This window comes from Gymnodraco acuticeps, unplaced genomic scaffold (genome assembly GCF_902827175.1).
Source record: "Gymnodraco acuticeps unplaced genomic scaffold, fGymAcu1.1, whole genome shotgun sequence".
In the NCBI taxonomy this organism is placed as follows: domain Eukaryota; kingdom Metazoa; phylum Chordata; class Actinopteri; order Perciformes; family Bathydraconidae; genus Gymnodraco; species Gymnodraco acuticeps.
Window position 1 is genome coordinate 1 of NW_022990359.1, and position 22,094 is coordinate 22,094.

General features: G+C 46.0%; 2 protein-coding genes across 2 annotated transcripts; both read left to right on the forward strand.

The window, feature by feature from the left end:
- Positions 1–291: 291 nt before the first annotated feature.
- Positions 292–15,449, forward strand: LOC117551341 (A disintegrin and metalloproteinase with thrombospondin motifs 2-like; the record flags this gene model as incomplete). The annotated part of the gene is made up of 12 exons (XM_034224185.1): positions 292–374; positions 667–800; positions 4,658–4,781; positions 5,511–5,591; positions 6,240–6,403; positions 7,745–7,904; positions 8,029–8,161; positions 9,235–9,445; positions 13,269–13,398; positions 13,492–13,566; positions 13,653–13,995; positions 14,315–15,449. Coding segments are annotated over 12 exons (2,464 nt in total), but the record flags the coding sequence as incomplete, so codon positions are not given.
- A 1,156-nt stretch (positions 15,450–16,605) lies between these two features.
- On the forward strand, positions 16,606–21,678 carry ndufa2 (NADH:ubiquinone oxidoreductase subunit A2). The gene is made up of 3 exons (XM_034224186.1): positions 16,606–16,829; positions 18,982–19,088; positions 21,533–21,678. Exons 1-3 carry the CDS (start codon positions 16,726–16,728, stop codon positions 21,622–21,624), a joined length of 303 nt encoding a protein of 100 aa, XP_034080077.1. The 5' UTR covers positions 16,606–16,725; the 3' UTR covers positions 21,625–21,678.
- Positions 21,679–22,094: the final 416 nt, after the last annotated feature.

The window sequence follows — 22,094 nt, forward strand, 5'->3', positions numbered from 1 at the left end:
TTGGCTCTATGAAACCTGATGTACTTTATGATTCTGTTTTCTTCAAGGTTGTGTCTTCCTGGTCCAATGTACTTATTGTAAGTCGCTTTGGACAAAAGCGTCAGCTAAATGCAATGTAATGTAATGTAATGTATATATCCCAGATGTTGTTAGGTATGTAAATAATGTGTGTGTGTGTGTGTGTGTGTGTGTGTGTGTGTGTGTGTGTGTGTGTGTGTGTGTGTGTGTGTGTGTGTGTGTGTGTGTGTGTGTGTGTGTGTGTGTGTGTGTGTGTGTGTGTGTGTGTGTCAGGGAGGATCAGTGTAAAGTCTGGAACCCGTTCTTCGAACACGAAGGAATCAAACATCACTGGCTTCCTCATCAACATCCCGACCGTAAATACACACTCATAATACACACTGTACACACTCATAATACACACTGTACACACACATTCCATTCTTCCTGGAACTTCAAGATTAGATTAAAGTTTCCTGTGTGTGTGTGTGTGTGTGGAATCTGTTATTCTCTCTCCTCTCTTTAACTCTTTAAACTCTGAACATATACGCTCTACGTTGTCTTTCACATTATATTTATAAATGAATATTATTTAATGTTTATATTACATGTATGTACTCTAGCGAAGCTCCTTATAATAGACATGTCCCATGTCTCGTCTCCCTGCAGCGGACGAGCGCTGCCGTCTGTCCTGCGTCTCCCAGGAGACGGCGGCGGTGGTTCTGATGGGCCGCCAGGTGCATGATGGGACGCCGTGCTCCTACAACGACCCACACAGCGTCTGCGTCCAAGGAGAGTGTGAGGTCTTTATTATTCTGCTTCAGTCACTCTGTCTTTGTCCTGGATCCCAAACCTTAGACCCTCAAGACACATCATGAGTCTCATGAGGCTCATGACCCTCAAGACACATCATGAGCCTCATGAGCCTCATGAGTCTCAAGACACATCATGAGCCTCATGAGTCTCAAGACACATCATGAGCCTCATGAGTCTCAAGACACATCATGAGCCTCATGAGTCTCAAGACACATCATGAGCCTCATGAGTCTCAAGACACATCATGAGACTCATGAGTCTCAAGACACATCATGAGACTCATGAGTCTCAAGACACATCATGAGTCTCATGAGGCTCATGACCTTCAAGACACATCATGAGCCTCATGAGTCTCAAGACACTTCATGAGCCTCATGAGTCTCAAGACACATCATGAGCCTCATGACCCTCAAGACACATCATGAGTCTCAAGACACATCATGAGCCTCATGAGTCTCAAGACACTTCATGAGCCTCATGAGTCTCAAGACACATCATGAGACTCATGAGTCTCAAGACACATCATGAGACTCATGAGTCTCAAGACACATCATGAGACTCATGAGTCTCAAGACACATCATGAGTCTCATGAGGCTCATGACCCTCAAGACACATCATGAGCCTCATGAGTCTCAAGACACTTCATGAGCCTCATGAGTCTCAAGACACATCATGAGACTCATGAGTCTCAAGACACATCATGAGACTCATGAGTCTCAAGACACATCATGAGACTCATGAGTCTCAAGACACATCATGAGCCTCATGACCCTCAAGACACATCATGAGCCTCATGAGTCTCAAGACACATCATGAGCCTCATGAGTCTCAAGACACATCATGAGACTCATGAGTCTCAAGACACATCATGAGACTCATGAGTCTCAAGACACATCATGAGTCTCATGAGGCTCATGACCCTCAAGACACATCATGAGCCTCATGACCCTCAAGACACATCATGAGCCTCATGACCCTCAAGACACATCATGAGCCTCATGAGTCTCAAGACACTTCATGAGCCTCATGAGTCTCAAGACACATCATGAGCCTCATGAGGCTCATGACCCTCAAGACACATCATGAGCCTCATGACCCTCAAGACACATCATGAGCCTCATGACCCTCAAGACACATCATGAGCCTCATGAGTCTCAAGACACATCATGAGGCTCATGACCCTCAAGACACATCATGAGCCTCATGACCCTCAAGACACATCATGAGCCTCATGAGTCTCAAGACACATCATGAGGCTCATGACCCTCAAGACACATCATGAGCCTCATGACCCTCAAGACACATCATGAGCCTCATGAGTCTCAAGACACTTCATGAGCCTCATGAGTCTCAAGACACATCATGAGCCTCATGAGTCTCAAGACACATCATGAGACTCATGAGTCTCAAGACACATCATGAGTCTCATGAGGCTCATGACCCTCAGGACACATCATGAGCCTCATGAGTCTCAAGACACATCATGAGCCTCATGAGTCTCAAGACACATCATGAGCCTCATGAGTCTCAAGACACATCATGAGCCTCATGAGTCTCAAGACACATCATGAGCCTCATGAGTCTCAAGACACATCATGAGCCTCATGAGTCTCAAGACACATCATGAGACTCATGAGTCTCAAGACACATCATGAGACTCATGAGTCTCAAGACACATCATGAGCCTCATGAGTCTCAAGACACATCATGAGTCTCATGAGGCTCATGACCCTCAGGACACATCATGAGCCTCATGAGTCTCAAGACACATCATGAGCCTCATGAGTCTCAAGACACATCATGAGCCTCATGAGTCTCAAGACACATCATGAGCCTCATGAGTCTCATGAGGCTCATGACCCTCAAGACACATCATGAGCCTCATGAGTCTCAAGACACTTCATGAGCCTCATGAGTCTCAAAACACATCATGAGCCTCATGAGTCTCAAGACACATCATGAGCCTCATGAGTCTCAAGACACATCATGAGCCTCATGAGGCTCAAGACCCTCAAGACACATCATGAGCCTCATGAGTCTCAAGACACATCATGAGTCTCATGAGTCTCAAGACCCTCAAGACACATCATGAGCCTCATGAGGCTCAAGATACATCATGAGCCTCATGAGGCTCAAGACCCTCAAGACACATCATGAGCCTCATGAGTCTCAAGACACATCATGAGCCTCATGAGGCTCAAGACACATCATGAGCCTCATGAGTCTCAAGACACATCATGAGCCTCATGAGGCTCAAGACACATCATGAGCCTCATGAGTCTCAAGACACATCATGAGCCTCATGAGTCTCAAGACACATCATGAGCCTCATGAGTCTCAAGACACATCATGAGCCTCATAAGTCTCAAGACACATAATGAGCCTCATGACCCTCAAGACACATCATGAGTCTCAAGACACATCATGAGCCTCATGAGTCTCAAGACACATCATGAGTCTCATGAGGCTCAAGACCCTCATGAGCCTCATGAGTCTCAAGACACATCATGAGTCTCATGAGGCTCAAGACCCTCAAGACACATCATGAGCCTCATGAATCTCAAGACACATCATGAGCCTCATGAGGCTCAATACACATAATGAGCCTCATGACCCTCAAGACACATCATGAGCCTCATGAGTCTCAAGACACATCATGAGCCTCATGAGTCTCAAGACACATCATGAGCCTCATAAGTCTCAAGACACATCATGAGCCTCATGAGTCTCAAGACACATAATGAGCCTCATAAGTCTCAAGACACATAATGAGCCTCATGAGTCTCAAGACACATAATGAGCCTCATGAGTCTCAAGACACATCATGAGCCTCATGAGTCTCAAGACACATCATGAGCCTCATGAGTCTCAAGACACATCATGAGCCTCATGAGTCTCAAGACACATCATAAGGCTCATGAGTCTCAAGACACATCATGAGTCTCATGAGTCTCAAGACACATCATGAGCCTCATGATCATATGATGATAAAACCTTTGATTGCATCTTGAGTTTGAGCATGATCTGTGGGTCGGTCTGGGCGTCACTGCAGATCTCAGAAAGCCTTCATTCATGGAGTTACAGCTAAAGTGGCAAGTAAAAAAGGGAAGCAATAATAACGAGTAAGCCAACGTGTTGAATATAATGAGAAGCGCACATTAGTAATAGAATACAAATAAAGCGTAACAGACAGAAGAGGATTAAGGTCAAATTAAAAAAAATGTTTTGGGATGTGACAAAAGATCAGACTTTTGAGATTAAAGTCAGAACTCTTAACTTGTATTTACCTGAGGTCACATCCCTTACCTGCGGTCACATCCCTTACCTGAGGTCACATCCCTTACCTGAGGTCACATCCCTTACCTGCGGTCACATCCCTTACCTGAGGTCACATCCCTTACCTGCGGTCACATCCCTTACCTGAGGTCACATCCCTTACCTGCGGTCACATCCCTTACCTGCGGTCACATCCCTTACCTGCGGTCACATCCCTTACCTGAGGTCACATCCCTTACCTGCGGTCACATCCCTTACCTGAGGTCACATCCCTTACCTGCGGTCACATCCCTTACCTGCGGTCACATCCCTTACCTGAGGTCCCATCCCTTACCTGCGGTCACATCCCTTACCTGCGGTCACATCCCTTACCTGCGGTCACATCCCTTACCTGCGGTCACATCCCTTACCTGCGGTCACATCCCTTACCTGCGGTCACATCCCCCCACACCACGTGACCCTGATGCTCTTCGTACTTTACTAATCTCAAGCTGACATGTTTTCAGGAACAGGAAGTAAACGTCAGTGCAGTTCTTCCTCTGTGCTAATGCTAGTGTCCCCCCCCAGCATGTGGGCTGTGACGGTCAGATCGCCTCCGACCTGCAGGAGGACCGCTGTGGAGTCTGTGGAGGAGACAACTCCAGCTGCAAGATCATCAAGGGCAACTTCACCCGCAGCACCAGGAAGCCAGGTGACATCACCACGCTAACATTAGCCGCCTTTAGCTTAGCGGTGGTGACGTGAAGTCATGTGACCGTGCTGTAGTTCCTTTATAGCCCAACATTAGCCTCCTTTAGCTTAGCGGTGGTGACGTGAAGTCATGTGACCGTGCTGTAGTTCCTTTATAGCCCAACATTAGCCTCCTTTAGCTTAGCGGTGGTGACGTGAAGTCATGCGACCGTGCTGTAGTTCCTTTATAGCCCAACATTAGCCTCCTTTAGCTTAGCGGTGGTGACGTGAAGTCATGTGACCGTGCTGTAGTTCCTTTATAGCCCAACATTAGCCTCCTTTAGCTTAGCGGTGGTGACGTGAAGTCATGTGACCGTGCTGTAGTTCCTTTATAGCCCAACATTAGCCTCCTTTAGCTTAGCGGTGGTGACGTGAAGTCATGTGACCGTGCTGTAGTTCCTTTATAGCCCAACATTAGCCTCCTTTAGCTTAGCGGTGGTGACGTGAAGTCATGTGACCGTGCTGTAGTTCCTTTATAGCCCAACATTAGCCTCCTTTAGCTTAGCGGTGGTGACGTGAAGTCGTGTGACCGTGCTGTAGTTCCTTTATAGCCCAACATTAGCCTCCTTTAGCTTAGCGGTGGTGAATTGAAGTCATGTGACCTTGCCATAGTTCCTCTAGCTTTCTACTTCAGAAATCATAAAGTGGTGTTAATACGACCCCTTTTAGACTCACAATTTTTTTTCTACAGGATATCTGAAGATCCTGGAGATCCCGAAAGGAGCTCGACACCTCCTGATCCAGGAGTTCAGAGGGACTCCTCACATCCTGGGTGAGCAGGGGACGATGAAGGAAGGATCGTAGTAGGGCTGCTCAATTAATCGTATTTTAATCGCAATTACGATTTTGGCTTGCAACGATTATGAAAACAACATAATTGAAATAAAATGATTATTTATTTATTTATTTTTTATTGGTTTTTCAGTTGAATTATACTTAAAGTTCAGGGTAATCAACTGTTAAAAAACATACTGTTCAACATTTTTTTTTCAATAAATGGATGTTTTTCAAGTAAATGGATAATCGTTTTTAATAATCTGTGGGTTTTTCTCCGGAAGTTTTTCCTTGTACGATGTGAGGGTCTAAGGACAGAGGGTCTAAGGATAGAGGGTCTAAGGATAGAGGGTCTAAGGACAGAGGGTCTAAGGACAGAGGGTCTAAAGACAGAGGGTCTAAGGACAGAGGGTGTCGTATTGTCATACTGATATTCTGTACAAACTGTGAAGTCCACTGAGACAAATGTAACATTTGTGATATTGGGCTATAAATAAACATTGATTGATTGATTGATTGATTGATTATCGTGATATCAATTATTGACCCAAATAATCGAGATTATGATTTTTGCCATAATCGAGCAGCCCTAGTCTGTAGCTCGTCTTCCTGCTCCAGTTAAACCGAGTGTCTTTATTGTTTCAAGCGATGACCAACACGGAGACCGGTCACCTCTTCCTGAACGCTGAGGTGGAGCTCCCTGAGTCCCGGGTGGTGATAGAGAAGGGGGCGATGTGGGAGTACAGCAACACTGATGAGCAGGAGTCCATCCAGACCACTGGACCCCTGAAGTACGGAGTCCTGCTCATGGTCAGTCCACCAAAACCTGAAAACAAGTCCAACAACAACGCCTCACTGAGACCCCGGCCACACGAGGACGAAAACGGCTAAACGCATAGGATTAACGCAAACCCAATCGCAAACAAGCTTCCGTCCACACGCAATAGTCATCCGGATAGTGTCTGTCCACACGAGACCGCTCCGTTTAGCTCCAACCGCTGGAGAAGCTGCAGTACATATGCCGAGCCTGTACGTGGCGCTGTAACTTCCTCCACAAAAGCAGCGAAGAAGCATGGTTGTCATGGTTGCCCTTCTGTTTATTCTCCGCGGTGGGGGCCGAGGGAACCGGGCAGAGTTTTTCGCCAGTCAACGTGAATTAAAGTTTAAATCTTCCGACAAAATTATAAAAGTGCCGGTCAAAGGTCTTCTTTGTTATTTATTGAGCTTTAAAACAAATGAATAACGAATCTATATATTATAATAATAAAATACACGGAGCCTCTCTTTTTCCTCCCTCTCTTTGGACAGCGTCAGTGTCTGTCTCATGCAGCAGCTGATCCAGTAATGAGTGACCCGGCCGACAGTAAAAATAAACATATGTATAACTAGGTAGTTTGAGAGGTGTCTCCGTCCTGTCAGATTAGACCTCACTCGCGTTTATGTCCATATCGAGAGAAAGATAAATAATCTGAATTCAGTGTGCAGTTTACTTTGACGCTGGGGTGAGCAGCAGAGGTGGGGAGAGGCGGGGCTATTGCGCAATCATTATCAGAAAATGATCGCTGAAGCTGCAGTACATATCCACAAAAGCAGCAAGTAAGATCCCCCCGGATGTGTAAGTCTGCTGTAGATGTTGCACAAAGAACTGTAGCATGGTCAGTAGCGTCCGGAGCACGATAGCAACTCTGCGATCCGCCATTGTTGTTGTTGTTGTTGGTGGCGAAACACATCAGCAATGGCGCGGGGTACGCGGAGGTGAGCAGAAGAGGTGGGGAGAGGCGGGGCTATTGCTATTGCGCAATCACTATCAGAAAATGTTCGTATAGGGCGCACACACGGAGCCGTTTGACCCCCCAGAGCGTTGCGTATGCCGTTCTATCCACCTTGGGACCCGTTATCGTTTCCTCAGTCGTTTAGTGCCGTATTCGGTCGTCCTCGTATGGCCGAATGGTCTATATGACACTAAACAGTAACGCAAACGGCCGTTTTCGTCCTCGTGTGGCCGGGGCATGAGCCGCAGGCACTTAAAACCCTGTTCTCAAATGTGTTCTGGAGAGAGGTCCTTTGATCTCTTAATGGGATGGCAGAAACATCTGATTGTATTTGTTCGTTAATCATAAAAAATGCGCCTCCCGTATTTCTGTCCCTCAGGTTCGTTCCCATGGTGAGTCCAAGGTCACGGTTTCCTACAAATACATCATCCCGGACGGCCTCCAGTCCTCGCTGGAGTCCAACCTGCTGCAGGAGGACGCCATCTTCTACGAGTGGGCACTGACGAAGTGGTCTCAGTGCTCGAAGCCCTGTGGGGGAGGTAAACAACGCTGCTGCCGGTTAACATGTGCAGGAAGCGCTAACATGTACCTGACAGGAAGAGTTAACAAGTACCTGACCGCGGTGCAGGTAGGCGGAGTTTAACGGTGTTGTCTTGTCGCCAGGGAAGCAGTACACGAGGTTCGGCTGCAGGAGGAAAGCTGACGGGAAAATGGTTCAAAGGACGTTCTGCTCCAACATCAACAAACCGAGAGCCATCAGCCGCACCTGCAACACGGAGACCTGCAGCTCGTTACGGTAACACCTGCAGCTCGTCACGGTAACGTCACGGTAACACCTGCAGCTCGTCACGGTAACACCTGCAGCTCGTCACGGTAACGTCACGGTAACACCTGCAGCTCGTCACGGTAACGTCACGGTAACACCTGCAGCTCGTCACGGTAACGTCACGGTAACGTCACAGTAACACCTGCAGCTCGTCACGGTAACACCTGCAGCTCGTCACAGTAACGTCACGGTAACGTCACGGTAACGTCACGGTAACGTCACAGTAACACCTGCAGCTCGTCACGGTAACACCTGCAGCTCGTCACAGTAACGTCACGGTAACGTCACGGTAACGTCACGGTAACATCACGGTAACGTCACGGTAACACCTGCAGCTCGTCACGGTAACGTCACGGTAACGTCACAGTAACACCTGCAGCTCGTCACGGTAACACCTGCAGCTCGTCACAGTAACGTCACGGTAACGTCACGGTAACACCTGCAGCTCGTCACTGTAAAAGTAATATGCAAGGGGCGGTTGCAAAGCAGATCCATTATTTTTCCATCCACTTTCTGAGTTATTTATAGGTGCGTTTTGGGCGTAACTTGAATCAAAACAAACAAAGTAATTCCCGTCAAAAGCCAGATCCTCCTGGTGCGTTGCTGAATACATGGCGGATTCAATCAATTGGAGGATCAGATCAGATAAGAAGTACTTTATTGATCCCAATTTGGGAAATGTTTGCGTTGCAGCAGCATAAAAACACAAGGCAATGTAAATACGAGAAATTAAAAGACTAGAAATTAAAAATCCAAGATATTTCTGAAATAGAAATAAAATAGCATAAAAAAGTAAAAAAATATCCATGTGGAAATACAATGATATGATGACACAAGGTTTAAGAGACCCCACGGGTGGATTTAGTTGGCCCTGGTGTTAAGCAGTATTTACATTGTTACTCTACCTATTTTTCTATAAAGTGAAGATGTGTTTACCTACTTTTGATACACGCTCTGATAGAATAACTGTGTTCTGTTGAAAAAACCCAATAAACAAAGTTTAAAAAAAAGGCTTCTAAAATGGTGCTGTTCCTGCCCCTCAGCTGGGTGACCGGGGAGTGGGAGGACTGCAGCGCCTCCTGTGGTCAGACGGGGTGGCAGCGCCGCTGGGTCGGCTGCCAGCAGGAGGCCAGCGCTGGGAAGCAGCCTCGCTCAGTGCACAGCAAACTGTGCGGAGAGGACCGACCGGAGGGGAAGAGAACCTGCAACCGCACCCCCTGCCCTGCTGCCTGGAGGGCTGGACCCTGGACCCCGGTACGCTAAGGGAAGCTAGGGGAATATTCACAAGGATGATTTACCACAAGGGAATGTATCGACTAAGTTATTTCTGGACTCCATCTCACTTCTTTCTGGACTCCCTCTCACTTCTTTCTGGACTCCCTCTCACTTCTTTCTGGACTACCTCTCAGTTCTTTCTGGACTCCCTCTCACTTCTTTCTGGACTACCTCTCACTTCTTTCTGGACTCCCTCTCACTTCTTTCTGGACTACCTCTCACTTCTTTCTGGACTACCTCTCACTTCTTTCTGGACTACCTCTCACTTCTTTCTGGACTACCTCTCACTTCTTTCTGGACTACCTCTCACTTCTTTCTGGACTACCTGTCACTTCTTTCTGGACTACCTGTCACTTCTTTCTGGACTACCTGTCACTTCTTTCTGGACTACCTGTCACTTCTTTCTGGACTACCTGTCACTTCTTTCTGGACTACCTGTCACTTCTTTCTGGACTACCTGTCACTTCTTTCTGGACTACCTTCACTTCTTTCTGGACTACCTTCACTTCTTTCTGGACTACCTGTCACTTCTTTCTGGACTACCTGTCACTTCTTTCTGGACTACCTGTCACTTCTTTCTGGACTACCTGTCACTTCTTTCTGGACTACCTGTCACTTCTTTCTGGACTACCTGTCACTTCTTTCTGGACTACCTCTCACTTCTTTCTGGACTACCTGTCACTTCTTTCTGGACTACCTCTCATTTCTTTCTGGACTCCATCTCACTTCTTTCTGGACTCCCTCTCACTTCTTTCTGGACTACCTCTCAGTTCTTTCTGGACTCCCTCTCACTTCTTTCTGGACTACCTCTCACTTCTTTCTGGACTACCTCTCACTTCTTTCTGGACTACCTGTCACTTCTTTCTGGACTACCTGTCACTTCTTTCTGGACTACCTGTCACTTCTTTCTGGACTACCTGTCCTTCTTCTGGACTCCCTCTCACTTCTTTCTGGACTACCTGTCACTTCTTTCTGGACTACCTCTCACTTCTTTCTGGACTACCTGTCACTTCTTTCTGGACTACCTGTCACTTCTTTCTGGACTACCTGTCACTTCTTTCTGGACTACCTGTCACTTCTTTCTGGACTACCTGTCACTTCTTTCTGGACTACCTGTCACTTCTTTCTGGACTACCTCTCACTTCTTTCTGGACTACCTGTCACTTCTTTCTGGACTACCTGTCACTTCTTTCTGGACTACCTGTCACTTCTTTCTGGACTACCTGTCACTTCTTTCTGGACTACCTCTCACTTCTTTCTGGACTACCTGTCACTTCTTTCTGGACTACCTCTCACTTCTTTCTGGACTACCTGTCACTTCTTTCTGGACTACCTGTCACTTCTTTCTGGACTACCTGTCACTTCTTTCTGGACTACCTGTCACTTCCTTCTGGACTACCTGTCACTTCTTTCTGGACTACCTCTCACTTCTTTCTGGACTACCTCTCACTTCTTTCTGGACTACCTGTCACTTCTTTCTGGACTACCTGTCACTTCTTTCTGGACTACCTCTCACTTCTTTCTGGACTACCTGTCACTTCTTTCTGGACTACCTGTCACTTCTTTCTGGACTACCTGTCACTTCTTTCTGGACTACCTGTCACTTCTTTCTGGACTACCTGTCACTTCTTTCTGGACTACCTCTCACTTCTTTCTGGACTACCTCTCACTTCTTTTTGGACTACCTCTCACTTCTTTCTGGACTACCTGTCACTTCTTTCTGGACTACCTGTCACTTCTTTCTGGACTACCTCTCACTTCTTTCTGGACTACCTCTTACTTCTTTCTGGACTACCTCTCACTTCTTTCTGGACTACCTGTCACTTCTTTCTGGACTATCTCTCACTTCTTTCTGGACTACCTCTCACTTCTTTCTGGACTACCTCTCACTTCTTTCTGGACTACCTCTCACTTCTTTCTGGACTACCTGTCACTTCTTTCTGGACTACCTCTCACTTCTTTCTGGACTACCTCTCACTTCTTTCTGGACTACCTGTCACTTCTTTCTGGACTACCTGTCACTTATTCCTGGACTACCTCTCACTTCTTTCTGGACTACCTGTCACTTCTTTCTGGACTCCCTCTCACTTATTTCTGGACTACCTGTCACGTCTTTCTGGACTCCCTCTCACTTATTTCTGGACTACCTGTCACTTATTCCTGGACTACCTCTCAGTTCTTTCTGGACTGCCTCTCACTTCTTTCTGGACTCCCTCTCACTTATTTCTGGACTACCTGTCACGTCTTTCTGGACTGCCTCTCACTTCTTTCTGGACTGCCTCTCACTTCTTTCTGGACTGCCTCTCACTTCTTTCTGGACTACCTCTCACTTCTTTCTGGACTACCTCTCACTTCTTTCTGGACTACCTCTCACTTCTTTCTGGACTACCTCTCAGTTCTTTCTGGACTACCTCTCAGTTCTTTCTGGACTACCTGTCACTTCTTTCTGGACTACCTCTCACTTCTTTCTGGACTACCTCTCACTTCTTTCTGGACTACCTCTCACTTCTTTCTGGACTACCTGTCACTTATTTCTGGACTACCTCTCACTTCTTTCTGGACTACCTCTCACTTCTTTCTGGACTACCTCTCAGTTCTTTCTGGACTACCTGTCACTTCTTTCTGGACTGCCTCTCACTTCTTTCTGGACTGCCTCTCACTTCTTTCTGGACTGCCTCTCACTTCTTTCTGGACTACCTCTCACTTCTTTCTGGACTACCTCTCACTTCTTTCTGGACTACCTCTCACTTCTTTCTGGACTACCTCTCAGTTCTTTCTGGACTACCTCTCAGTTCTTTCTGGACTACCTGTCACTTCTTTCTGGACTACCTCTCACTTCTTTCTGGACTACCTCTCACTTCTTTCTGGACTACCTCTCACTTCTTTCTGGACTACCTGTCACTTATTTCTGGACTACCTCTCACTTCTTTCTGGACTACCTCTCACTTCTTTCTGGACTACCTGTCACTTCTTTCTGGACTACCTCTCACTTCTTTCTGGACTACCTCTCACTTCTTTCTGGACTACCTGTCACTTCTTTCTGGACTACCTCTCACTTCTTTCTGGACTACCTCTCACTTCTTTCTGGACTACCTCTCACTTCTTTCTGGACTACCTCTCACTTCTTTCTGGACTACCTGTCACTTCTTTCTGGACTACCTCTCACTTATTTCTGTATTACCTCTCAGTTCCTCTTGATCCCTTCTCTGACCTGTCTAAATTCCTTTCGTCTGTCTAGACTCTAGACTACCTGTCACTTCTTTCTGGACTACCTCTCACTTCTTTCTGGACTACCTGTCACTTCTTTCTGGACTACCTGTCACTTATTCCTGGACTACCTGTCACGGACTACCTGTCACTTCTTTCTGGACTACCTCTCACTTCTTTCTGGACTACCTCTCACTTCTTTCTGGACTACCTCTCACTTCTTTCTGGACTACCTGTCACTTCTTTCTGGACTACCTGTCACTTCTTTCTGGACTACCTGTCACTTCTTTCTGGACTACCTCTCACTTCTTTCTGTATTACCTCTCAGTTATTTCTGTATTACCTCTCAGTTCCTCTTGATCCCTTCTCTGACCTGTCTAAATTCCTTTCGTCTGTCTAGACTCTAGACTACCTCCACCTTTCTGGACTAACTTTACCTTCTTTCTGGTGAATCTCACTTTCTCATTTTGTGACTACCTTCTTACTCGTACAGTTACTATGAGTGACAGTTACCCTTTGGAGGTTTGTTGACCCCAAATCCTGATAATTCTAGATTCTGAACATCTGAATCTGATCAGCATGTTTGTGTTTGCAGTGTTCAGTATCCTGTGGAAACGGGACTCAAGAGCGTCAGGTTGTGTGTTCCAGTCCTGGAGGTTCAGCCCAAAACTGCAGCGACCCTCGACCAATCACAACCCGCACCTGCCAGCCCCCTCCTTGTAGCGGTAGGCCTTGACCAATCAGAAGCAAATATAAGTGCACTGACAAAGAGTTGCAGTCTGTGTGTTGTTGTTGCTCACAGCTTGTTTGCCCTGCAGGAGACCAGAAGAACGCCATCATTCAGTGGCTGTCCAGGTCCAACCCAGCCTTCCCGGCTCCAAAGATCTCCTCAAGTAAATACACTCATCTTCCTCTCTGCATTTATACTTTCTCCAATTCTTTGGGGCCGATTGTCCATGTTGATCTTCTCTGTCTTCAGGGCAGCGATGCCGTGGTGACCGCTCAGTGTTTTGTCGGATGGAGACGTTGAGCCGGTACTGCTCCATCGCCGGATACCGTCAGATGTGCTGCAAGTCCTGCAGCGAGGGGAACCTCAGCAACTCCACCAACTCTGACAACTCTGACAACTCCACCAACTCTGACAACTCCACCAACTCTGACAACTCCACCTATTCTGAAAACTCCACCAACTCCGACAACTCCACCAACTCTGACAACTCCACCTATTCTGAAAACTCCACCAACTCTGACATCTTTACCAACATCAACTTTAAAGACTCAAGCCACTTCAGCATCACGTTCCCGTCGACCACCGACAGCAGGTCAGGGTAACCAGGAATACTTTATGTTGTTGATTTGATGACCTTTGCTTTTTGTTTGATTATGATGACGTAGTTGAATATGTTGGTAGGAGGTGATACTTTGAAATTCAGTGCACTAAGCTATGTTTCCACCCAGAAGTTCCTGGTCATTTTCTTTCCAAGGATTTATTTTTCAAGAAACCTTTCATATCCTCAAAAGTATTTCCTGGCTCTTAAAAGTAAGGGAACTCTAGGTGGAAACACAGCTATAGATCAATAACTGCTTTTAAGCTTTTAAGCCGTCCTGATCTCACTGATGCTCTTCTTTTTGTCTTCTTAGTTTGTTTGGTTTAACCACAGAGACCATAACTTCAGCGCCCACCTCTTCCTGGACGGACAGCAGCTTCTTCAACAGTATGCCACCCCCCCACTCTACTGAAACTCCACCCCCGACCAGTGGAAGCAGCACCGACTTTGTGTACGTTGACTACAGCGATTACGGCGAATATTCATCCTACGAGGAACCTTCGATTTCCTCTGAAGCTCCTGATGTTATTCCTACTACTACTATTCCTACTACCATTCCTACTACTACTATTCCTACTACTACTATTCCTACTACTACTATTCCTACTACTACTATTCCTACTACTACTATTACTACTACTACTGCTACAACCACTACTAGAACCACTACAAGGCGTCCAAGAAGAACTGCTCCACCACATGTATTCAGGAGGAAAACTACCACTACAAGGCGTCCTGCTACAACAGAGACAGCTAGAGGTCAAAGTCTGGCCCCGGCTTTGTTCAGGACGTCCGCCACAATAATAAGACCATCTGTCATCGTTGTTGCCACATCGTCTCCGAACAGGACAACTGGAGGCAGGATCCGTCAAACTAAAACCGAACCAACGTCATCGGCGTCTTCCTTCTTCCAGCTGTCTTCTAAGAAGGAGAACAACTCGGTGGACGAGGTCCCGTATCGGATCGTGGGATTGGACGGAGACCGGGCGCAGCAGAATTACTTTGTGCCGCGGATGCCGCCGGTCCGCGAGCGAACACAAAACAAACGAATCCAGCAGCTTCTGAACGAGAAACGACGGAAAGAAGTCCTGCGGCGGAACAGGGAGGGCCGGACTGACAGGAAACCTGCCGGATTGTAAAAAACACTAAATATGTTTTAATCTTCACTTGTGATGACGCATGTGCAGCTTGCTCACTTTCTGCTAACGCTAACGAACTCTCAACGAGAAACAGACTGCAGAACCCGCGAAGCTACCGGCTGTTGATCTCTGGAGGATCACCTTCATCCTTCATTAGTTCACAGTCATGTTTATAACTCAGCTGCCTTTGAATATAGAATCAAATATCTTGAAAGTCTTACCTGTATAAACCCTTTATTCTGCTTCTGGTGTCCAGATGTTTGTACCAAATCATCCTGTCACTAAATAAAGCAAAGCCTCTTCCAGCAACTTGTGTTAAAGGAACAGTTAGAAATTCACATCTCCTTCTCGTTCTCAGAAAGATGTTCAGACAACTGTCGTTTCTGTGTATTTAATATAAAGCTAAGGCTAGCTGAGCTCAAGCTAAGCTATCACGTCCGCTAACGCCAACAAACGCCTCCGTCCTGCTGTGTTCACGTCAATCATTGACAGCCGGCAGAGACCTGACACGGGCCGTGAGAGGTACGGTACGTTTACTTTGAAAAGCAGTCAGGAAAGCAAAGTCAGGTTTTCAGTAAAAGTATCCATGGAATAAATTCTCAGTTGTATTTTGAATATCCTCTGGCCATCAGAGATTATTCAACATGATGTATGAATAATATTCATACTAAAGACATACATTAGGTTTGATGTTAATGTTGGAAACAGAGTTTAACAGCTGGCCGATGGTTGGTTGATATTTGAAGCAGTCTTATAAATACATCACTTCATGAAGGTAAGAATGACACTGGTCCATATTAAACATTAAACTATACTAAAGGTTAAAACACGCAGAACTGATATCATTTGATATGATATATTTTATTGATTTATAGATAGTGTGTGTGTAAAAACACAGGTTGCATATTTCATCATGTTTTAAAACCAAGCAGTAATGAAGAGACGTTTAGAAATATTTTCAAGAATTAAACAAATAAATGATTCCCCCATTTGAATGTAATACATCCAATAATGTAAATACTGTATATCATTCTGCTCAATGACTGCTCAAAGTATATTTTGATGCTGCTTACCTTCACCTTGAAAGGTTATTAATGTATTACTACAAGCAGTATTTAACTTTACATTCTGATCTTGTTTATCTTTGTCTGTTTACATGTACACAGACTCCTGCTGCACGACCTCTCTGACAACATTCATTTCATTAGCTTATTGTATTTATCTGACATGTTTATATCTCACTTCTCCTGCATTACTTTCACATTGGTCTGCAACTTAATCTGTTCTGTTTCATTTCTAATCTGTTCCCTGCTCTAAAATGTTCTTGCACTATTTTTTATAGTATTTGTATATGCTTTATTATTTTGTGTCTTATATATATATTGATGTTGCAGATTTGTATTGTATATATTATCTACACTATTGCTGCTGTTCATCTGATGATTAAGCCTTTCGATCTTTGCAGGTAGACAGGGTAGATGCCTGTAAGGCTGAACTCCGGGCTTCAAACCCTCTGAATGGTTGCCTGTCAGTCTGAACTCAGGCCTAATAAACCCTCCTCCCGTCCTTGACACCAGAAGCTAACATGGCGGCTGCAGCGGTCAGAAGTATCGGCTCCTCTTTGGGCAGGAATCTGCGGGAGATCCGCCTCCATCTCTGCCAGACCTCTGGAGCCAGTCAGGGGGCGAGGTGAGCTGCGAGCCGGGCCTCAGAGCCGTGATCTGCCGCTAACATAGAACCAGGGATACACCCTCTGCCTGTTAGCTTAGCATTAGCATTCCCCTAGAGAATGACCCAATAACAGAGCGGACAGCTAACAGAGCTGACAGCTAACAGAGCTAACAGTAAACAGAGCTAACAGCTAACAGGTGACAACTAACAAAGCTGACAGTAAACAGAGCTAACAGCTAACAGAGGTGACAGTAAACAGAGCTAACAGCTAACAGTAAACAGAGGTAACAGCTAACAGAGGTAACAGCTAACAGAGGTAACAGCTAACAGAGCTGACAGTAAACAGAGGTGACAGTAAACAGAGCTAACAGCTAACAGAGGTGACAGCTAACAGAGCTGACAGCTAACAGAGCTAACAGCTAACAGAGGTGACAGCTAACAGAGCTGACAGCTAACAGAGCTGACAGTAAACAGAGCTAACAGCTAACAGAGGTGACAGCTAACAGAGCTGACAGTAAACAGAGCTAACAGCTAACAGAGGTGACAGTAAACAGAGCTAACAGCTAACAGAGGTGACAGCTAACAGAGCTGACAGTAAACAGAGCTAACAGCTAACAGAGGTGACAGCTAACAGAGCTGACAGTAAACAGAGCTAACAGCTAACAGAGCTGACAGTAAACAGAGCTAACAGCTAACAGAGGTGACAGCTAACAGAGCTGACAGTAAACAGAGCTAACAGCTAACAGTAAACAGAGGTAACAGCTAACAGAGGTAACAGCTAACAGAGGTAACAGCTAACAGAGCTGACAGTAAACAGAGGTGACAGTAAACAGAGCTAACAGCTAACAGAGGTGACAGCTAACAGAGGTGACAGCTAACAGAGGTGACAGCTAACAGAGGTGACAGCTAACAGAGCTGACAGCTAACAGAGCTAACAGTTAACAGAGGTGACAGCTAACAGAGCTGACAGTAAACAGAGCTAACAGCTAACAGAGGTAACAGCTAACAGAGCTGACAGCTAACAGAGCTGACAGCTAACAGAGGTAACAGCTAACAGAGGTGACAGTAAACAGAGGTGACAGCTAACAGAGCTGACAGCTAACAGAGCTAACAGCTAACAGAGGTGACAGCTAACAGAGCTAACAGCTAACAGAGCTGACAGTAAACAGAGCTAACAGCTAACAGAGCTGACAGTAAACAGAGCTAACAGCTAACAGAGGTGACAGCTAACAGAGGTGACAGCTAACAGAGGTGACAGCTAACAGAGCTGACAGCTAACAGAGCTAACAGCTAACAGAGCTGACAGTAAACAGAGCTAACAGCTAACAGAGGTGACAGCTAACAGAGCTGACAGTAAACAGAGCTAACAGCTAACAGAGGTAACAGCTAACAGAGCTGACAGCTAACAGAGCTAACAGAGCTAACAGTAAACAGAGCTAACAGCTAACAGAGGTGACAGTAAACAGAGCTAACAGCTAACAGAGCTAACAGCTAACAGTAAACAGATGTAACAGCTAACAGAGGTAACAGCTAACAGAGGTAACAGCTAACAGAGCTGACAGCTAACAGAGCTGACAGCTAACAGAGCTAACAGCTAACAGAGCTGACAGTAAACAGAGCTAACAGCTAACAGAGCTGACAGCTAACAGAGCTGACAGTAAACAGAGCTAACAGCTAACAGAGGTGACAGCTAACAGAGCTAACAGCTAACAGAGCTAACAGCTAACAGTAAACAGAGCTAACAGCTAACAGAGCTAACAGCTAACAGAGCTAACAGCTAACAGAGCTAACAGCTAACAGAGCTAACAGCTAACAGTAAACAGCTAACAGAGCTAACAGTAAACAGAGCTAACAGCTAACACAGCTAACAGTAAACAGCTAACAGAGCTAACAGCTAACAGAGCTAACAGCTAACAGAGCTAACAGCTAACAGAGCTAACAGTAAACAGAGCTAACAGCTAACAGAGCTAACAGCTAACAGTAAACAGCTAACAGAGCTAACAGAGCTAACAGCTAACAGAGCTAACAGCTAACTGTAAACAGCTAACAGAGGTAACACAGGTTGCAGAGGTAACAGTTAACATCAATGTAGTAATGTGTATTAATGTGTATTTAATGTGTATTAATGTGTATTAATGTGTATTTAATGTGTATTAATGTGTATTCACAGGGACTTTGTGGAGCAGCATTATGTTTCTCTGAAGACGTCCAACCCAGACTTCCCGATCCGGATCAGAGAGTGTTCTGGAGTCCAGGCCCGGCTCTGGGCGCGCTACGGTACCACTGCTATATTACATTAGCTCTACTTCTACAGCCCTGTTTGTAATACTGTGGAGATGATAACATGTATAAATACACAGATACATCAGTATCAATCACACTGGAGATGATAACATGTATAAATACACAGATACTTCAGTATCAATCACACTGGAGATAATAACATGTATAAATACACAGATACTTCAGCATCAATCACACTGGAGATAATAACATGTATAAATACACAGATACTTCAGCATCAATCACACTGGAGATAATAACATGTATAAATACACAGATACTTCAGCATCAATCACACTGGAGATAATAACATGTATAAATACACAGATACATCAGTATCAATCACACTGGAGATAATAACATGTATAAATACACAGATACATCAGTATCAATCACCCTGGAGATAATAACATGTATAAATACACAGATACTTCAGCATCAATCACACTGGAGATGATAACATGTATAAATACACAGATACTTCAGCATCAATCACACTGGAGATAATAACATGTATAAATACACAGATACTTCAGCATCAATCACCCTGGAGATAATAACATGTATAAATACACAGATACATCAGTATCAATCACCCTGGAGATAATAACATGTATAAATACACAGATACTTCAGCATCAATCACACTGGAGATAATAACATGTATAAATACACAGATACTTCAGCATCAATCACACTGGAGATAATAACATGTATAAATACACAGATACTTCAGCATCAATCACACTGGAGATAATAACATGTATAAATGAGCATGCTGCTGCACAGGTTTCAGTGGCTGCACATTAAACGTGTGTGTGTGTGTGTGTGTGTGTGTGTGTGTGTGTGTGTGTGTGTGTGTGTGTGTGTGTGTGTGTGTGTGTGTGTGTGTGTGTGTGTGTGTGTGGTGTGTGTGTGTGTGTGTGTGTGTGTGTGTGTGTGTGTGTGTGTGTGTGTGTGTGTGTGTGTGTGTGTGTGTGTGTGTGTGGTGTGTGTGTGTGTGTGTGTGTGTGTGGTGTGTGTGTGTGTGTGTGTGTGTGTGTGTGTGTGTGTGTGTGTGTGTGTGTGTGTGTGTGTGTGTGTGTGTGTGTGTGTGTGTGTGTGTGTGTGTGATCGTTGGAGCTATGTGATCGTTGGAGCTATGTGCAACTCAAGGCATATGCTCGAACGGGAGCTGCCTGGACGCCGCGATCATGTTGCGCTATCCGTGCTGAGTGTGCTGACTTCTCGTACAATGTCCCACTGTCTGGCTTCCTGCATAAAGTCAAGTGCTCGGCGAAATGTCGCTCCTCTGTTTTCATTGAAACAGCTCCTTATATCCGTTAGCACAGCTAGCTAGCACCAGATGCTAACAACAACAATGCACGTAAGGTCTCTCTCTCGCTCGCTCGAGCCACACATACACACACCCTCCATGTCCTCCCAACAGCCAGTCGGTGCCTGCCGGTGAGCATGGAAGTGTGGTCTGCCACAAGCGGGCGGCAGGAGCGGGGCTGTCAGCATCAGCTTCCCATCCATCCATCCTCTCCCGCTTATCCGTGGTCGGGTCGCGGGGGTATCAGTTCCAGCAGAGAGCCCCAAACTTTCTTTTCCCTGGCGACATCAACCAGCTCTGACTGGGGGATCCCAAGGCGCTCCCAGGCCAGCGAAGAGATATAATCCCTCCACCTGGTCCTAGGTCTACCCCTTGGTCTCTTCCCAGCTGGATGTGCCTGGAACACCTCCCTAGGGAGGCGCCCAGGTGGCATCCTAACTAGGTGCCCGAACCACCTCAACTGGCTCCTTTCGACGCGAAGGAGGAGCGGCTCAACTCCGAGTCCCTCCCTGATGACCGAACTTCCCGGACACCAGCCACCCTGCGGAGAAAACCCATCTCGGCCGCTTGTATCCGCGATCTCGTTCTTTCGGTCATGACCCATCCTTCATGACCATAGGTGAGGGTAGGAACCAAAATGGCCGGTAGACAGAGAGCTTTGCCTTCTGGCTCAGCTCCCTTTTCGTCACAACGGTGCGGTAAAGCGACTGCAGTACCGCTCCCGCTGCTCCGATTCTCCGGCCCATCTCACGCTCCATTGTTCCCTCACTCGAGAACAAGACCCCGAGATACTTGAACTCCTTCACTTGGGGTAAGGACTCACACTACTCAGCATCAGCTTGCAGATGGTATTTTAAACTCGATGCGCTCTGAAACTACGGGGCGGCACATACACATAAGTTAATCACGTTAAAATAATTAGTGGCGTTAATTTTGTTGTTGTTGCGTTAACTCGTTATTAACGTGTTAACTTGACAGCCCTAATAAATACACAGATACTTCAGCATCAATCACACTGTGTCTGAGGGTCTGAGGAAATAAAGAATGTTTAGATTGATCAGATAATTTCACTGATGTTTGTTATGATCCCTAAATATCTGTTGTTGTTGTTGTTGTTGTTTAGAGCTGGGTCAGGAGAGCAGCGTGTCGGTGGACCAGATGTCAGCGGAGCAGGTGGCCTCGGCCCTGCACAGCCTGGCTCAGTCCAAACCCTGAGCTGGAGCTTCTCTGTGTGTATGTGTGCTGATACCAATAAATACTATAAACATCCTCTGCTTCATTTTCTCTGCATTTCAAAATAACTTCATACCAGCCCACACACACACACACACACACACACTCAGGGCCCCTCCCTACAGGCCAATCACGCAGGCTACAGGGGGCCCCAGCTCTCCGCTCACCCCCCCCCCCCCGCTGACACGTGAGAGGTGACAAGAGGAGCACGTCTGTAACCCGACACCGTTGCAATGAATCGACATCTGACCAATCACGGCTCTGATACGGCCACTAGTGCAGGTGAAGAGATGTTGGTGAAAAGACAGTTACAGTCCGGCACAAGCAAGAGGGGGAAAAAACAAAACATGAAGAAACTAGAGCATCACTCGAAGGTGGGTTATTGTATGAGTCAAATGTACAACTTGTGAATGTTGTATAAGTCAAATTGCCAATTGCCATTAAAACATCAG

Excerpts from the sequence above, each read along its gene's own strand:
- ndufa2 (XM_034224186.1), top strand. The coding sequence starts at position 16,726 with ATGGCGGCTGCAGCGGTCAGAAGTATCGGCTCCTCTTTGGGCAGGAAT. Across the intron at positions 16,830-18,981 it reads GGAGCCAGTCAGGGGGCGAG|GGACTTTGTGGAGCAGCATT; the intron begins GTGAGCTGCGAG and ends GTGTATTCACAG. Across the intron at positions 19,089-21,532 it reads CCGGCTCTGGGCGCGCTACG|AGCTGGGTCAGGAGAGCAGC; the intron begins GTACCACTGCTA and ends GTTGTTGTTTAG.